The sequence below is a fragment of the Protopterus annectens genome, chromosome 1.part0, assembly GCF_019279795.1.
Source record: "Protopterus annectens isolate FY-2018-M chromosome 1.part0, PAN1.0, whole genome shotgun sequence".
NCBI lineage: Eukaryota > Metazoa > Chordata > Ceratodontiformes > Protopteridae > Protopterus > Protopterus annectens.
The window spans coordinates 1,553,460,319-1,553,477,360 of NC_056725.1; the positions used below are offsets into that span (position 1 = coordinate 1,553,460,319).

Genomic DNA, 17,042 nt, shown 5'->3' on the forward strand with positions numbered 1-17,042 from the left:
GACAGGGGCCTGTAGGCCATTTGGTGGTGATGCAGGCCAGCTGTAGCAAGCCGTTGCATTCTGTCAGTCCTACAGTCCCAGACTGCCATACAGTATATTCCCCTTGAGTGACAGAGATGTTGTGCTACGTGTTCATGTCAATACTTGCTTTCAGTATTGATCAAGTGGTGTGGATGCTGGCAGGGTGATACCTACAGCTAGGGACACACCTGGGTGGGACACCTGCACTGCATGCTGCCTTCTTTCGCTATTGCCATACACAGGTGGGGGTCATATGCGCATTGCCAACATGCAGGTATACACTCAGAGAGGTACCTGTGGTTGGTGTTTGGGTGAGCTGGGTGCATGTGTGCTATGTACACTACTTGCATCTGACTCACAGATATGCATAGGGCATTCCAGTTATGGTGGCATGTGGAGGCACATCTGCTGTTCCCCACTACATCAGTCCTATCACCTTTGTGATCTACAAGTGTTTGGCCAGAAGACACTGCTTCCCTACTACAGGGCCAGATAATGTGATGCATACCTGTATGTACAATTCCAAGGGTGTGTCCATTTTACAGTTACAAATTATATACATTATGTCTGGGGTACATTTCCCTGTGTACTGCTTGTATATCTAGGCCAACAGCCATGCCATGTCCATTTTTGAGATGGTGACACATACTACCACCATACATTTACAATGGCTTACTCATAGCATATGTTATACTGGTGGGGATTGTCTGGTGCACTGTAGTTGTGAGGACATGGCCCTGTCATCGCCAGTAGTGGGGAATGGCCACCAGGTAAAACCTCAACATGCATGCATAGTGACCACTGTCACACAATATGAAACACACACCAACCTAACATACACATATTTGCATATTGTACAAATGCTACAATCTAAACTGCTACCTTGGCCACCTCTGGACATCTGTGCTCCACTGGTGTTATACCTACACATACATGGTACTGCATTTCTACCTAGGATTGGGGTCTCACCTGACTGTTACTACATTTCTACATAGGAGTGGGGGCACACCAGATTGTTGCAAATACATGTGTACATCGCATTGGGGGGCACACCAGACCATTTCTACTTTTCTGCATAAGGTTGTGGTGGGGGGGCTCTTGACTGTTACTACATGTCTTCATAGGTATTGGGGGCACACAAAACTGTTTCTACAGTGCTACAAGGATTGTGGGGGCACTCCTGACTGTTACTACATTTCAGTAGGATTGGGGGGGCACATGACTGTTTCTACATTGCTACACAGCAGAGGGGGAACATCTGACTGTTACTACATTTCGAGATATGATTGGGGGAGCACACCTGTTACTACATGTCTACATAGGTATGGGGGGCACACCTGTTTCTACATTACTACACAGGATTGGGGGACTATTAATACATGTCTACATAGTATTTGGGGGGCACACCTGACTGTTACTAGATCTCTACATAGGATATGGGGGGGCACACCAAAATCTTTGTATATTGCTACAAGTGAGTGGGGTGTGGCACACATGACTGTTACTACATTTCTACGTAGGATTGGGGGGCACACCTTAATGTTACCACATGTCTACATAGGATATGGGTGGGGCACATCTGACTGTTTCTACATCAACACAGGATTGGGGAGGGCACAAATGACACTTGTACATATTTGGTGTGACTCTACTGGTATGTACGTTACTCTTTTTCATTCTGTTTTCTAACCTATCATGCTGACTAGAAGCATATTAGTGTACTACAGGTCTTAGGTTTGATTGACTTGCATATTATTTTCTAACTTCCTATCCTTCAGAACTAATATCCAACTACCTGACCTGATGTAGTCTGTCTGTGTAGGCCGGGGGGGGTACCCATAAGCATCATTAAGAGGCATTAGCACAGCCATTGATTGTGTTTATTTACACAAGTCCTGCTGGCTGAGAATGTTGTTGGGTATGTGAACCTCCCTGACTGGCATGAGTGTGTCATATGGACACAGATGTGGACCAGCACATTTTCTGCAGTGGGTTTTGTCATCATGTGTAGAACTGGCTACTATGGTGACAACAGTATTTGTTACAGATCTCATGCTGCCACTATAGGTGTCTAATATCTGCTGGCATGCCATTCAGTCACCAGATTCCCTTCATGTTCACATCAATACCATAGATACAGGTAACAACACATACTACTCCATTTGGCAATTGGTAAAGTGAGTGACTTACCTTGTGGGTGTCCCAGTTTTGAGGATGATGGTGGTTGAGGGCTGCCTATGTCAGATGCACATAGTACACTCCCTAAACGTGGTTGGGCACAGGTAGTGTCATGTTTGGCATCCCTTTTACTGTATCTGTACGTCAGAGAAAAGTGTCATTCCCTGGCTGCCTCATGTGTGAGTGTATGTGCTATCGGTTGCCTCTTTGCCAAATACCTGGGTATAGCGAGCACACCTCATTCTTCCTACTGGGGCAGGCTCATGTTGTTCCTCCTCCAAGTCACTCTGTGGCTGTGGGGGGCTGTGTGACCCTGCCCTGTGCTGTTTCTTCTGAAGCTGTTTCCACAGGATAATATTGTGTAGCATGACAATTTGAGTACATGTAGCTGGTGATTACTACAAGACTCCACCGGATGTATACAGGCAATGGAACCATGACTTGAGCATCGCAAACACACGCTGTATTATAATTATGGTCAGTGTGTGTGCCTCATTATGGAGTTCTTGCATGGGTGTGAGTGCATTTCTGATGGGTGTCATCAGCCACGGATCGAGTGCATAACCAACATCCCCCACTAGGTGACCGTAAGAGATGTCCCCTTTGGAAAATCCCTGGTAGAGCTGCAACAGATGCAAGATGTGGGAATCGTGATAGCTTCCAGAGCAGCCAGCACACTCATTTATTATTATGCCCTGGGTATCGTACATAACCTGGCAGTTGATGGAGGTGAAGCCCTTGTGGTTGATGTAGACCCTACCGCACTCACTGGTTGGTGCTTTGATGCATATGTGCTTGCAGTGTATAGCAACCACTACCTCAGGGTATTCTGCTATTTGTTGGAAGAGATGTATATTGCTGGCCAATACCTCATGGGTGTTGGGCAAATATACATGCTCACCAGCATGTGCTGACATGGCATCAGTGAACTGGTGGAGTACGCTGGATGTTGATGCCTGTCAGATGCACATTATATCCCCAGTTGTCCTTTGGAAGGTTCCTGTAACTAGCATTCTTAGGCCTATACATACCTTGGTATCCACTAGGATGGGTTCCCCTCTATTAGTTGTGTGTGTGAGGCATGGCCGGCACAGCTCAACACTTTGCTGTATGAGGTCCCTGTCCACCCTATAACGCTCCACTATCTCCAGCTCATGTAGACACTGGTAGGTTACCTTGGGTCTGTAGAGTCTTATCCATCTCCTCCATGTGGGCTGGTCAACATCATTGTGATCCTCACCACCCTCAGCCTCTTCCAGTTGTAGTTGTATGATAGCTATTGTAGCCCCTATCATTTTGTTGTTTTTGTTTTTTAAAATTCCCCCGCTTGTATACACCGATGGTGTTAGAGTATGTTGGAAAACCAGAGGAAAAGGTGTTTGCCTAGTTTTAAAGTAGTGTTGTGGGCTGGGCTGGGCTGCTGCCTGTGTAATTGGCTGATTTATGATACATTTCACCTGCCAGCTATGCTAGTTCTCCTGATTACCTTCCGACTGCAGTTTTCCCTTGCCATTGCCTTCATGTGTAAGACTGGGGGTGCACCGCGTAAACACAGTGCTCAGATATGCACAGAGCTGCTATTTGCTGGTTTACTTTTTATTTTCACCTTTAAACCCAGTGTGTGTTGTGGATACCCGCTTAGGCAATGTAAAGAGTGCTTGGCAACCTGAGATGATGAACCTATGATGGTGTTACAGACATACTGCACCAGCAGTGTTTATGCACATGCTCATGTGTCATGCACAACATGTTGACCAGTGTGGAAATCTACACACTGCACCACAATAGTCTTTTGGCTGGTATGCACTTAGGGTGCACTTAAACAATACACTGTGCCTTGCACTTGTTAATCCGGCACCCTATGTAATTCACATGACTTTCCTCTGCTTTTGGTTCGTGCATCTTGAATGTTGCATGCTTATAATGTAACATTTTTTTTTGGTATCATTCAGAACTATTCATTCTACATCATGACTAATACTTCATGTAGTACTCTAGAAAGGACATATCGAATAATCATAGATCGCAAATTACCATTGTTCATAGGTTCATAGGTGTTTACTACAGTAACGACCACAAGTGCCTTTTTAAGCTTAGCCATGCATCCCAAATCTCTGACAAGTTCTGTTAACCTTGATAAGTGTAAGCATGGTCCTGGTAGATGAACCATTTACAGGTTACCTGTGTCCATTAGAGACATAAGTGCCAAACGAGGGATGAATTTGTGGTTTCCCATGCAATTGTCTCACACTCTGTAAATCTTGTAAACAGCGTTTCACTTGTACTGTGTGAATTTTTTTTAAATTTGTCTGCACAATATTTTTACACTATGGGCAATAGTGCTCACACTTTGTATTATTTGATATCTACTGTTAATTTTATTAGACTGCTATCTTTACTGTAATGTGTTTCATGGAGCCCCGGCCTACACTTAAAATGGGTTCTGTGGGGACAATCAACTTCAGCGGTAATCTTAACTGGAAATAAAGAAATAAAATAAATTTTATAAGTTGCTCATGAATTGGGTTAGGGAAGAACTGTGCTTCACATGGATGTGGAGCCTGATCCATAGATGGAATAGTGTCTGGAATACATACCTATCTCTGCAGCAGGTACTATTTAGATCACAGGCGAGCTTTAAGTGTTTCGAACATGCAATTCTGGTACTGCGTATTTTGTCGATATGCAGGAGATTCATCAGAGTGGGGTCTGACAATGCCCTGTAGGCCAGACACTATTTAGATCACAGGCGAGCTTTAAGTGTTTCGAACATGCAATTCTGGTACTGCGTATTTTGTCGATATGCAGGAGATTCATCAGAGTGGGGTCTGACAATGCCCTGTAGGCCAGACATAGATCTCCCCTATAAAAGCCTGTATGTGACATAATACAGCGCAAGGGCCTTGTATTCCAGAAAGTCCAGATTGATGACCCGTATTTTTGAGGTATTCATCATAAATGTGCTCTGCATGTAAATCCAAGAGGACAGAAGATGCTAAATAATTACATAGATTGTATTTTCATGCTAGTTGCTTCGGACAACCATTTCTGTTCATAAGGGCAGTATTGAAAAACTGCCCTTATTTTGGGGGAGTGGTTACACCTAAAGTGTAAGGCTTATGTAGATTTCTGAAACTACTAGGCTGAGAGGTATCACCATAACTGGGCCTTTAGAGAATTACTAAAACCAGTAGAACCCACCACAGCAACAAGCTGAAAGGGACATATATGTGTGCCTTGTAATTCTGTACTGTGATGACTAAAAAGTCTGTGACATTCTGGTTGTGTTACCTTCCTTACGCCATTGCAACAGTAAGACTAATCGTTCTCAAATGAATAATATGTACATAGGAATTAACTGGTCTGTTTAACATCTAAGTAAAAATAGGCAAAAAATATGCAACTGAGCAGTAACTTCAGGAATGATTCGGCAACCAAACAAATTGACATATGCAGTATGACCAGGGTGCTAGTCTGGACATGTATGGAAAAAGAACCTCAATGAGCAGTTAGAACTGTAAGTGAACATCATTCTGGACTGGATTATAAAATGAAACCAGTATATTTATTACTTTTAGCACAAAACACATACAGCAAGGGTATTCTGTAATTTATCTAGTTACTTATGTATGTATGTGTTTATGCATGTATTTGCCATTTGTTGACTCTGAAAGTATGACTGGGTGGAATCCCATATACAGGGGATGCACAGGGAGAAAAGGTTCAGAGTCAGTTTTAATCGTTTTCATATACAAGGAAGTAAATAGAATAATGGCTAGTACATACATTGTACATGTACTACATGAAACATAGTAGCATATTAATTACAGAGATTAGACATTACTAAGGAGACCATATACATGAGACTACAGATCTTAACCAAAATATGATTCAGATCACTCTGATTCTGCTCGAGAATTACTTAATTTTTTGTGCATTCAAATGTACTTAGTACACATATCTTATAGTGCAGAGTTGAGAGGAGGGGATTTTTAGGAGAGGGAAAGTGAGGTAGAAATGTTCTGTCTTTATTAATAAAGTGAGGAGCATGGATAGGGAAGAAGCAAAAAGAAGAAAAAAAGTTAAGGTCTGTATAGTGATAACAGCACTGTGAGGTATAGGTAAAAGAGGCAAGAAATGTTCAATTTTGTAAAATAGTGCAGCAAGACAGTATCAGAGAATTGTGGCGCCTATGTTATTATATTTAAAAAAATAAGGATTCATTTGATTAACCTGGTGAAGGACATGAGCAAAGCCATGCATTTTTCCATAGCTGCTGAAAGTAATGAAGAAGATACAGAGCAGTGTGTGCATGCCAAATGAAAGTATAAACATTATACAATGAAAAAACAACAGTAAGCCTTATAAGCACTACTTCTCTACATTTCAAAGAGAAGTTCCCCTGTCAGTATGGGCTATAAGTAAAAGCAGCACACACAGGAAACTGTTAGGCTTTCTGGAAGTGAGATGTACCCATCCCCCAGTGTACTGAAACCTGAGCTCAGAGTCAGAGCAGCTTGAATGTAAATATTAGGATCACATGACCTGACAGCTAAACCAAAACAAAGACAGTAGCAGAAAATCTTGACACTCTCCCTTTAAGATACTGTGATGAGAACAAACCAGTTACTCTCTCCTGTGATGCTTCAAGATTTGGTCCAAGTGCAGTTATACTTCAAGAAAGCAGACCAGTAGTCTGTGCATCTAGAATACTTCTCCAAACTGCGATGCAGTATGCTCAAATCGAGAGAAGTTTTGGCAGTAGTATTTGCATGTTCCATGTTTCATGATTATATTTAAGGTCTAGCCGTTCAGACTGAAACTGACCACCAACCTCTAGTTACTATTCTAAAAAAGCCTATGCATTCAGCTCCAGCAAGATTGCAAAGAATGATGCTCAAATTGCAAAAGTACAACTTCAAAATGGTCTACACAAAAGGCAAACTACTCTATCTGGCTGATCCCTTATCCAGATCTCCCAGGAATACAATGGAACAGCTTGACGGAGAGACTTTTGACTTTGATGATGGCAGTGTGTAATTTTTCTACCACTAGACTTGAGTTGAGAGATCACACTGACTGATCCAGTTTTGCAAAAGCTCAGTCACTACCTTAATGTTGGATGGCCATCAAAGCAATCTAGTGTAACACCAGAAGTGCAAACCTATTTTCCCTACAGAGATGAGATGTTGATGTAAGATGGCATTATTTTCAAAGGTCCTAAAATCGTTGTTCCTTACAGCATGAGTACATCCAGATATTGCATCGTGGTCAACCAGGTTCCACTTCCACTAAGAGGCGAGCGAGAGAATTAGTATTTTGGCCTTGATTACTAAAAGACATTGATAAAGTACTTCTTGTTCAGTATGCAACAGTACTGGATCGCACTTGCAAAGAGAACCGCTTCAGCTACATCCATTTCCTGAATTACCTTGGTCGACACTAGCCACTGATATCTTAGAGTGGAACAGTCAGTACTACTTGGTATTGGTAGACTCTTAATCAAATTGGTTTGAGATGGATCTACTACCTAATCAAACATCTGCTATTGTTATTACTAAGCCGAAACATCATTTCTCAGTCCATGGTAGTCCGCACAGAGTTATTTCTGACAGCTACTCAATTTACTAGCTAGAAATGTGCAAGAGAATGGGACTTTCTACACATTACCAACAGTCCTGAGTATCCTCAGTTGAATGGCCTAGTTGAGCGAGCTGTGCGGAATGCAAAACAACTACTTGAAATGTCAACACCTGACAGTTCAGATGTTTTCTTAAATCTCCTTAATCTTTGGAATGTACCACGTGAAGATGTTCTTGGATCTCCAGCTCAAGTTCTTTCCAGGCAAATAAGAACTACGCTATCTATTACTACCAATTTACTAAAGCCAAAAATAACAACACCGTCAAGGCTCAATTATTTAAGAAGCATTCTATCCAGAAGTCATCGTACGACAAGTCAAACAAACTTTTTTCTCCATTAAGGGAAGGAGAAATGGTCAGACTTCAAACCGAAAAAGGTTTCGACCATATATGACAAGTTATTGGCAAATGTCTTGAGCTGAGATCCTACCTTATAGATTTGGAAGGTATCCAGTACAGGCAAAACCTTAAACATCTGTTAACTATACCAGAATCATCATCACAACATGGTTATAGTGACTTGGGCTCTAAATCAGAGTGAACTAAATGTTTCCACCCCAGAGGGTGTTCCTACCTTTGATTGCATTCATGAAGATGTTCCAAGTAAATCGGAGATTGAACATTTTTCAGAGACAGTTCCAGTAGTTAAGCCCAATTCCCAATTTTATGTCCCATGTTATAGATGAGTATCTAAGCCCAGTGTGAAATATGTAGCAATATGGACTTAACTGTGTGTGTGTGTATATATGTGTGTGTGTGTATATATATATATATATATATATATATATATGTGTGTGTGTGTATGTATATATGTGTGTGTGTATATATATATATATATAGGAGGAGAAGGCAACTACACACACCACAATACCAGTCTCACATAACTCAACCACACCACTGAATCAAACACATAAACACACTAAGACATACTCGGAGGCTCTGAGTAAAAATTTACCTAAACAGCAGAGGCCTCTAAAGCAGACACCCAAGAAACTGCAAACTCAATACACCACACAAACAACACATAAACAACAAAATCAGTGTGCAAAGCAGTCACTGCCCTTAAGGCCAAATACAACACCAAACATACTTGTCATAGGTGACTCCATAGTCAGACACACTGACGTCCCGCTCACCAGACTGAGTAAGGAGAAGGTCACATTAAGCTGCCTGTTGGGCGCTAGAATCCGCCACATAACGCAAGCACTCAGGTCTCTCAACAGCAGGTACAAGTACGACTCAGTCATTGTCCACGCTGGTGTCGACGACCTGAGACGTACCTCCTTGGACTACATGAAAAGAGACATTGAGGAGCTCTCTGATTATGTAGCCCAGGCAGGTATGACCCTGACCTTGAGCAGTATCCTACCTTCACCTAGAATGATGCCACAATACAGTGATAAGATGATCAGCTTTAATAATTGGCTTAAATTCTGGTGTCATTCAAAGGGGATCAATGTCTGTCTGCCTGGGATGACATGCTGGACAAGCCACGCTGCAAGGGCGGCTTGCACCTGTCACCCCTAGGCTTCGGATATTGGCAAAGGCTCTTGCCACCCCATAGTGCCCTTTTTAGGCAAGGCTCAAATTCTAAACCTACCACCCTAGAACACAAAAAAGGAAAAACTAAGGGTAATGCTGCTCAATGCCAGAAGTCTCAATCTCAAGATGAACGCACTCGAGGCCCTTCTCAGTATGGAGAACATTGATGTCTGTGCTGTGACAGAAACCTGGTTCAAGGCTCCTGAGAGCACCCCAGCACTATCAGGTTTCACCTCATATCATGCGTTCTGGCCCCAAAATCGGACAACACGAAAAGGAGGGTGTCCATATTCATAAAAGACACCCACACCTCAAGGTTGGTGGCAACGCACAATGGATCGGAGACCATCCAGGTGCAATTAACCATAGGCAAGACTGCTCTGCAATTTGTAGCATGTTACAGGCCACCCTCTCAAACTCAGGAACCTCACATGGCCTTCCTGAAAACATTGGAGGGGATAAATGTATCTCCAAACACCATCATACTAGGTGACGTCAACTACCCTAATATAGACTGGGAACACTACTCAAGCCCAAACACTCTAGCCCAAAGGTTCCTGGAGTTCATAAACTCAAATGCCATGGAACAACTAGTCACCATCCCACAAGAGGAGAAAACATACTTGATCTCATCATCACGAACATGGGATCACAATGTTCAACACGAAGTATACCCCTCACTGGTGAGATCAGATCATAAACTAATCTCGCTGGAGGTCCTCATCCTGCCCCACCTGAAATAAAAAGACCACAGTGAAAAACTTCTCAAAAGCCGACTTCACACTTCTAAAAACTAGTGTGGTCTCCTCTAAGGCCCCTGAGCCAGTGGTAAACATTACTCAAACCGCTGAATCACTTACAAATGCCTTCTACCAGCACCTACAGGACTGCATGGATCAGGCAATCCCAAACAAAACTAAGACTCTTTGTACCAAAGGCAAGCGTCCAGTCTGGTGGACCCCAGCCATAAACAAGCTCTACAACAAAAGGAGGAAGCTACTACAAGATAGAGCAAAATCCTTGGAAGGTAAGACACCTTTGATCATTATAAGTAAAAAACTAAGAGCTCTCATAAAATCATCCAAGGCAAATTTTGAGAGAAAAATCGCCAAGGACTCAAAGACAATCATAAGGCCTTCTTTAGCTATGTTAGAAACCTAGGAGGAAACTCCCAGATATGCTCAGAATTAGTTCAAAATGATGTGAAGATTACTGAACCTACACACATTGCCAACATACTGGCTGACAGGTTCAGTGCAAACTTCTCCCAAAAGGAGAGATATCTATACCAGAGGATTGTTGCCCCCCAAACATATCCAACGCCCAGGGGAAAACTCCTCTCTCCAAGGCAAAAACACAGCATCCATGGGACGGATGGTGTCCCCCCTGTGTGCTCCACGAACTCAATGAGGAATTAAACCCCCAGTTAGGACAGCTGTTTAATCTTAGCCTCACCTCAGGATACGCCAAGGAGTGGCGCACGGCGACTGTGGTCCCACTCCACAAGAGCGGTGCCTCCACCGACCCTGGAAATTACCGTCCCATTAGCTTGACAAGCCTTATCTGCAAAGCCATGGAGAGGATCATAATGGAACTCATAAATAAAGACATAGGAACTTGCAGACTTTGGATCCAACCCAGTTTGGCTTTGTCAAAGGCAGATCATGCCTTTTAAACTTGGGTGACTTTTGAGACAGTCACCAAGGCCATTGATGAGGAAAGGCAGTCCATACAGCCTACCGACCTGGCAAAGGCCTTGACACAATACCCCACTCAGGTATCATCGAAAAACTCATCAGCTTGAATGTAAACCCATACATCACAAGATGGGTTGCAAACTGGCTAAGTGACAGAACCCACAGGGTCAGAGTTGCTGGAGCCATGTCAGACTCAAAGCCTGTCACAAGTGGTGTCCCACAGGGCTCAGTCCTGGGTCCACTCTTGTTCAGCATCTACTTTTCTGAAGTACAAGCAAACACAGGAGGGTTATGGCTGACATAGTTTGCAGATGACTGCAAACTGGGCCATAGTCGAAAAACATCTGACACAGATATCCTTCAGAAGGGCCTCACAGAAACGGATAACTGGTGCCAGAGCCATGGCCTGAAGTTAAACGCCAAGAAATGCATAGTCATACCCTTCGGGAAAAACAAGGTTACCCCTAGCTACCATATAGGTGGCAATCCACTGAGCACAGAAGAAGTCATCAGGGATCTGGGGACCCAGGTTGACAGTAGCCTTTCGTTTGACACTCATGTTGCTAAAGTAGTTAGGAAAACCTTCTACATTGCCCACCTGATCATGAAGGATTCACATCTAGATCAAGGGAGGTCATCGTCCCCTGTACTCATCACTCATTAGACCTATGATTGAGTACAATGCCCCATTCAGAATGTATCTGACCCGACACCTGCAGCAGCTGGAAAGGCCCCAAAATATTCCTCACCAAAAGGATAAAGGGTCTCAAAAATATGTCTTATGCTGCCCGACTGAAAGAACTCCAGCTCTATTCAGTCTCATACCGCTTGCTCAGAGTTGACCTGTGCCTGACATATAAGGCCATGTCAAACCCAGATTTGATGAATATGCTTCACCTCAAAAAATCTAGATCCCTCAGAACCACAAGGAGACTTAAACCTTGACACGGTTATTAATAGAACGTGCTGGAGGGACAGATTAATCACCCAGAGACTCCCTATGCTGTGGAACAAAATCCCGGTACATGTGATGCAGAGCACCTCGCTGGCCTTGTTCAAGAGGAATCTTGACCAATGGATGGGAGATCGCAGATATACCCCAGGGATTACTTCAGTGTCACTGCTTGACAGAGGCACAACAAAATAATAGGCATAGTTTTATTCAAACTAAAGGGGTGGCGAAAGCCACATAACTATGGGCTAGGCTTATAAATGCCCTTGGGCAGATAGCCTAGTATGAACCTATGAACCACACCATATGTTGTATGGTGAACTGGACCTAAGCATTTGTGCCAGGTGTAGGCGAAATAGAGAGCTATATATAGTCTGCAAGGCTATGGAGAGGATCATCATGGAGCTCATAAACAAAGACATTGGGGACCTAAAGACACTAGATCCTACCCAGTTCGTCTTTGTCAAGGGCAGATCCTGCCTTTTGAACCTGGTTGACTTCTTTGAAACAGTCACCAAAGCCATAGATGAAGGGAAGGTAGTCCACACAGCCTATCTGGACCTTGCAAAGGCATTTGACACAATACCCCACTCGGGCATCATAGATAAGCTATCCAGCTTAAATATAAACCCCTATGTCACAAGATGGGTCACAAACTGGCTCAAAGACAGAACCCACAGAGTGAGAGTTGCTGGAGCCATGTCAGACTCAAAACCGGTCACAAGTGGCATCCTACAGGGTTCTGTCCTGGGACCACTCTTGTTCGGTATATACTTTCGAGGTACAGGCAAGCGTGGGAGGACTATGGCTCACCAAGTTCGCAGACGACTGCAAACTGGGCCATAATCAACTCTCCAGCTGACACAAACATCCTTCAAAAGGTCTCACAGAGACAGATAATTGGTGCTAGCGCCATGGTTTAAAACTAAATGCCAAAAATGTATAGTCATACCCTTTGGCAAAAACAATGTGCCCACAAATTACCACATAGGCGGAAACCCATTACGTACAGAGAAAGTTATTAGGGACCCAAGTTGATAGCAATCTCTCCTTTGAAAACCACATTGCCAAAGTGGTTAGAAAGACCTTCTACATAGCCCACCTCATCACGAAGGGTTTCACATCTAGATCAAGAGAGGTAATCGTGCCCCTTTATTCATCCCTCATCAGGCCCATCATAGAATACAGTGCCCCTATTGGGATATACCTTACCCGACACCTGCAGCAATTAGAAAGACCCCAAAAGTATCTCACCAAGAGGATCAAGGGTCTCAAACAGATGCCATATGCTGCTCGGTTAAAAAAACTCCAGCTCTACTCAGTTGCATACCGCCTACTTCGAGGCGATCTATGCCTGACATACAAAGCTATGTCAAATCCAGAATTAATGGACATGCTCCACCTCAGTAAATCTAAATCCCTTAGAGCCACACGCGCGAGGGACTTGAACCTCAGCAAAGAAATAAATAGAACTTGCTGGAGGGACAGGTTCATAACCCAGAGGCTCCTCGGCTGGAATAGAATTCCAGTTCATGTGAGGCAGAGCACCTCACTGAATCTCTTCAAGAAGAATCTCGATAGGTGGATGGGGGATAGTAGGTTTGTCCCAGGGATTACTCCCGTGTCACTATTAGACAGAGGCACAGTAAACTAAACCTTAAAAAGGGCACAGTATACTCAAATCAAGGGGTGGCATAAGCCATACAGAATCGGGCTAGGCTTATAATTGCCCCAGGGCAGATAGCCTAGTATGAACCTATGAACCTATATATAGTGTGTGTGTATCATATCTTTTATAAATGCATGACTGATTGTCTGTGATATCTGCATGCCAAGAAAGTTTCATAACATTGCATGTTTTGTTTTCAAGAGGGAGGATGTAGATCAGAGAACATGCTGTGTGCTGTATCTTTAAGAAGCACATCAAATACTGAGCTTGCACGTATAAATGTTGGGGACGTGCCATTCCTAGTGCCATTTTGAGAGTGCAGCCAGAGAGTAAGCAAGTGTGATTACAGCATTTAGTTTGTATGTAGGTTACTATAGGTATAAAGTCAGTAAACTTATATGGTGATGTGTTTGTATAAAATAAAGCTGCTTGAACAGAAACCACGAAGACTCTTCTATTGTGTCCAAAGTAGGAGAGTGACAACTGTCAATCCCTTTTCTGTGGTTATAACTTTTTGATGTACTGCCAATGTCTGCTTGCATGGTGGTAGTCAGCCAGCTGGGCTCCCCTTCTCCCTTACCCCAAGACGAATGAGCCAACATCAACTGTTGCCTTCCTCACCCAACTCTAGCAGCACTTGAACTGCTTTTCAAATTTGGGTCATAGCCAGGGCTGTATCCCTTTCCACAGCAGAGCTAGACAGTCAGGACTTTTTTTCTTGTGCATTTTTTTAAGACTTTCTTCGCACGAAATTTAAATCATAAAGCTTTGTTTGAAAAGTTCTTTGGATTTAATGCATAATTAAGTCCTGTGATTTTTTTTTTTAAAATGATATTTTGAATTGATGTGTTAGACCACGAACATCTGTAACTTAGAATGAGAATGTCATTGTTGAACCAGAATGTGTCTGCATTGCTAACATTTTAATTCATACTATTCTTTGGTTTCTGTCTTTTAGCTCATGAGAGAGTGTAAGGAAGTTTTAAAGGGAGGCTTGCTGATGAAACAGTACTACCAGTTCATGCTGCATGGTGTTGTGGATGGTCTCCAGGGCCTTCAGAAGACAGATGTCAACATAGATGCATTTGAAGAGGACTTGCACAAGATGTTAATGGTAGGTAGCATCTTTGCCGTCTTAGTGGCTGGCTTTTCACTCCTTGTGTTGCAGCTAAGGTTAAACCAACATTTCTGAATGTGAACATTGCTGCAGTATGTGGTGAAGGAGCACACGTTGCTGTAGCAGATTGCCCACAGCAAGCAGATGAGTTAGAAGCAAAGATGTGGTTAGGAGCTTCCACCGTGAAAGGTTTACAGATTTCCTGGTCTAGGCACTTCCTTCATAGCTGCTAGAGGTGTCCAAGTAATTCCTTGTCTATCACTGGCTGGTTTTGTGAAATTGGAGAGAGATTGTCCTACTGGAAGAGATGACCAGTGGTTTAGTGTAGCAAGTGCTTGAAGAAATGGAACTTGGGCATCTTGTCATCGATGTAGGGTGTTAAACAAAAAAAAAAAAAAAAAGTATGATAGAACAGTATTTCCATTCATTCTCCTAGACTTCCTGATTCTCTCTTTAAAGAACGAGCTGGGTACACCAGGATGCTGAGGATTTTTTCTGCCTTCTGAATAGTGCTTGATTTCCAGTTGTAGCAGATTCTGGTTGGTAGCCTGGTATACTTGGTCAGGATAAGTTTTTTTGTATGGTCATTGGCCAAAGTTTAAGTTCTGATGACTTAGTTGTTGCTGCTTAGAATGCTGTGATAGGGAGTTTGTTGTAGTGTTGAGAAAAATACATGCTTTAGTTGGAAACATTAGCTGTGTACATATAGCCTGAGAACGTAATCAGTATTTTGTGGACTTGGAGTCTTTGTTAAAGACTAACTTTTCTGTTTTGATCTGCAAAGTTCACTTTAGTCCACTTTTGGTTTAGAAGGTTTGGGTTTTAAAAGGTGTAATTGAGAGTCAGGTTATTATTGATTCTTGTTTTGTCTGCAGATCTCTATATAGCAGTAAGGTAAGGCTTTATTTTGGTTAAACTGAGTAGGTGCACTGCATGACATTACTGATATGTATTATGTGTAGTATTTTCACATGTTTTTCTTATCTGTAACAAAACTGAGAAAATAAAGAGCTACTAAGAAAGGCCTCTTGCCATCACTAACCTGTGCTTTTCTTGTAGGTGTAAGTCCACACAGCCTTATATTTAAGAGCCATATGGGTATAGAATCTTGTATGCTTTACTACTACTCCTCTGTCCTGGTTACTGGCTGGATACCAGGTGGTTAGCATCCCTTAATGACCTCTTCTGCCCACAACCCCACCTATGCTTCATCTTTCTTTCCCTTGTCAGGCTTTCCAAAAATTGTTCCTGAGTTTTACTTTTCTCCTGCTTTTAACTACATATAGTTATAAGACTTGGCAGACAGTTGACTCAGTCCTGTAAAGCAGGGAGGTGTAGCTCAGACTCTGTCAGCTGACATGAGTTTATCAGCTTAGGTGCTTGAAGACCTGAGTGGGGAGATGGGAGAGGCATGGCTTGCTGATGGCTCATTGCAGAGGATTTGGTGGTGCCTTCCTCATTAAAAAAATCCCCTCATGACTGTCTGATGGCCATGTCATGGACTGCTGTCGCTCAGTAGGAGAAAGAATGGGCTCTGGTGACTCTTGTCCTAGAGAGGAACAAATCATTTGGGTGCCACAAGCCCCACCTTTGTGTGGAACAAATGTCAGCTTTGATAGAGGCCCTGCACTTGGTAGGGATGAATGGATAGGTATAAAAAGCACCTGAAAAAAAAAAATAATCCGATAGCTGTTAGCAGTCAGAAGTACAGTTTTGGTACAAAATGCTATCAAATTCAAGTATCCAGTATGTGTGTGGAATGCCAGTGGATGCCCTCCCAATCTGACAAATTTGGAGCACTTTTGCAAGGAAGAGTGGGAAAATATTGCCAAGTCAAGACGTGCAGTGCTGATAGACTCCTACCCAAGAAGACTGAATGCTGTAATTAAATCAAAAGGTGCATCAACAAATTAGTCTAAGGATGTGCACACTTGTGCAACCAGTTTATTGTACGTTTTTTTAGTTTTTATATTTTTTCCCCTAATAGATTTGTTTGTTTTTTAATTGAATTGTGCAGGTTATAGGTAACATTAAAAGTGGGAAAAGTTTTAAAATGATTTATTGTGGTCTCATTTTTTTATATCACAAAAACTTGGTATTTTAACAGGGGTGTGTGCACTTTTTATATCCACTGTGTGTGTGTGTGTGTGTGTGTGTGTGTGTGTGTGTGTGTGTGTGTGTGTATGTATATACATATACACACACACACACACACACACACACA

General features: G+C 42.7%; 1 protein-coding gene across 1 annotated transcript in view; it reads left to right on the forward strand.

Annotated features, from left to right (window-relative positions):
- MAP3K4 (mitogen-activated protein kinase kinase kinase 4) overlaps positions 1–17,042 on the forward strand; it is a gene marked incomplete in the record, with an annotated part of 2,414,579 nt that overhangs the window by 1,127,517 nt on the left and 1,270,020 nt on the right. The window contains 1 exon segment of the mRNA XM_044068025.1: positions 14,660–14,815. Within this exon segment, the coding sequence (XP_043923960.1) occupies positions 14,660–14,815 (156 nt within the window).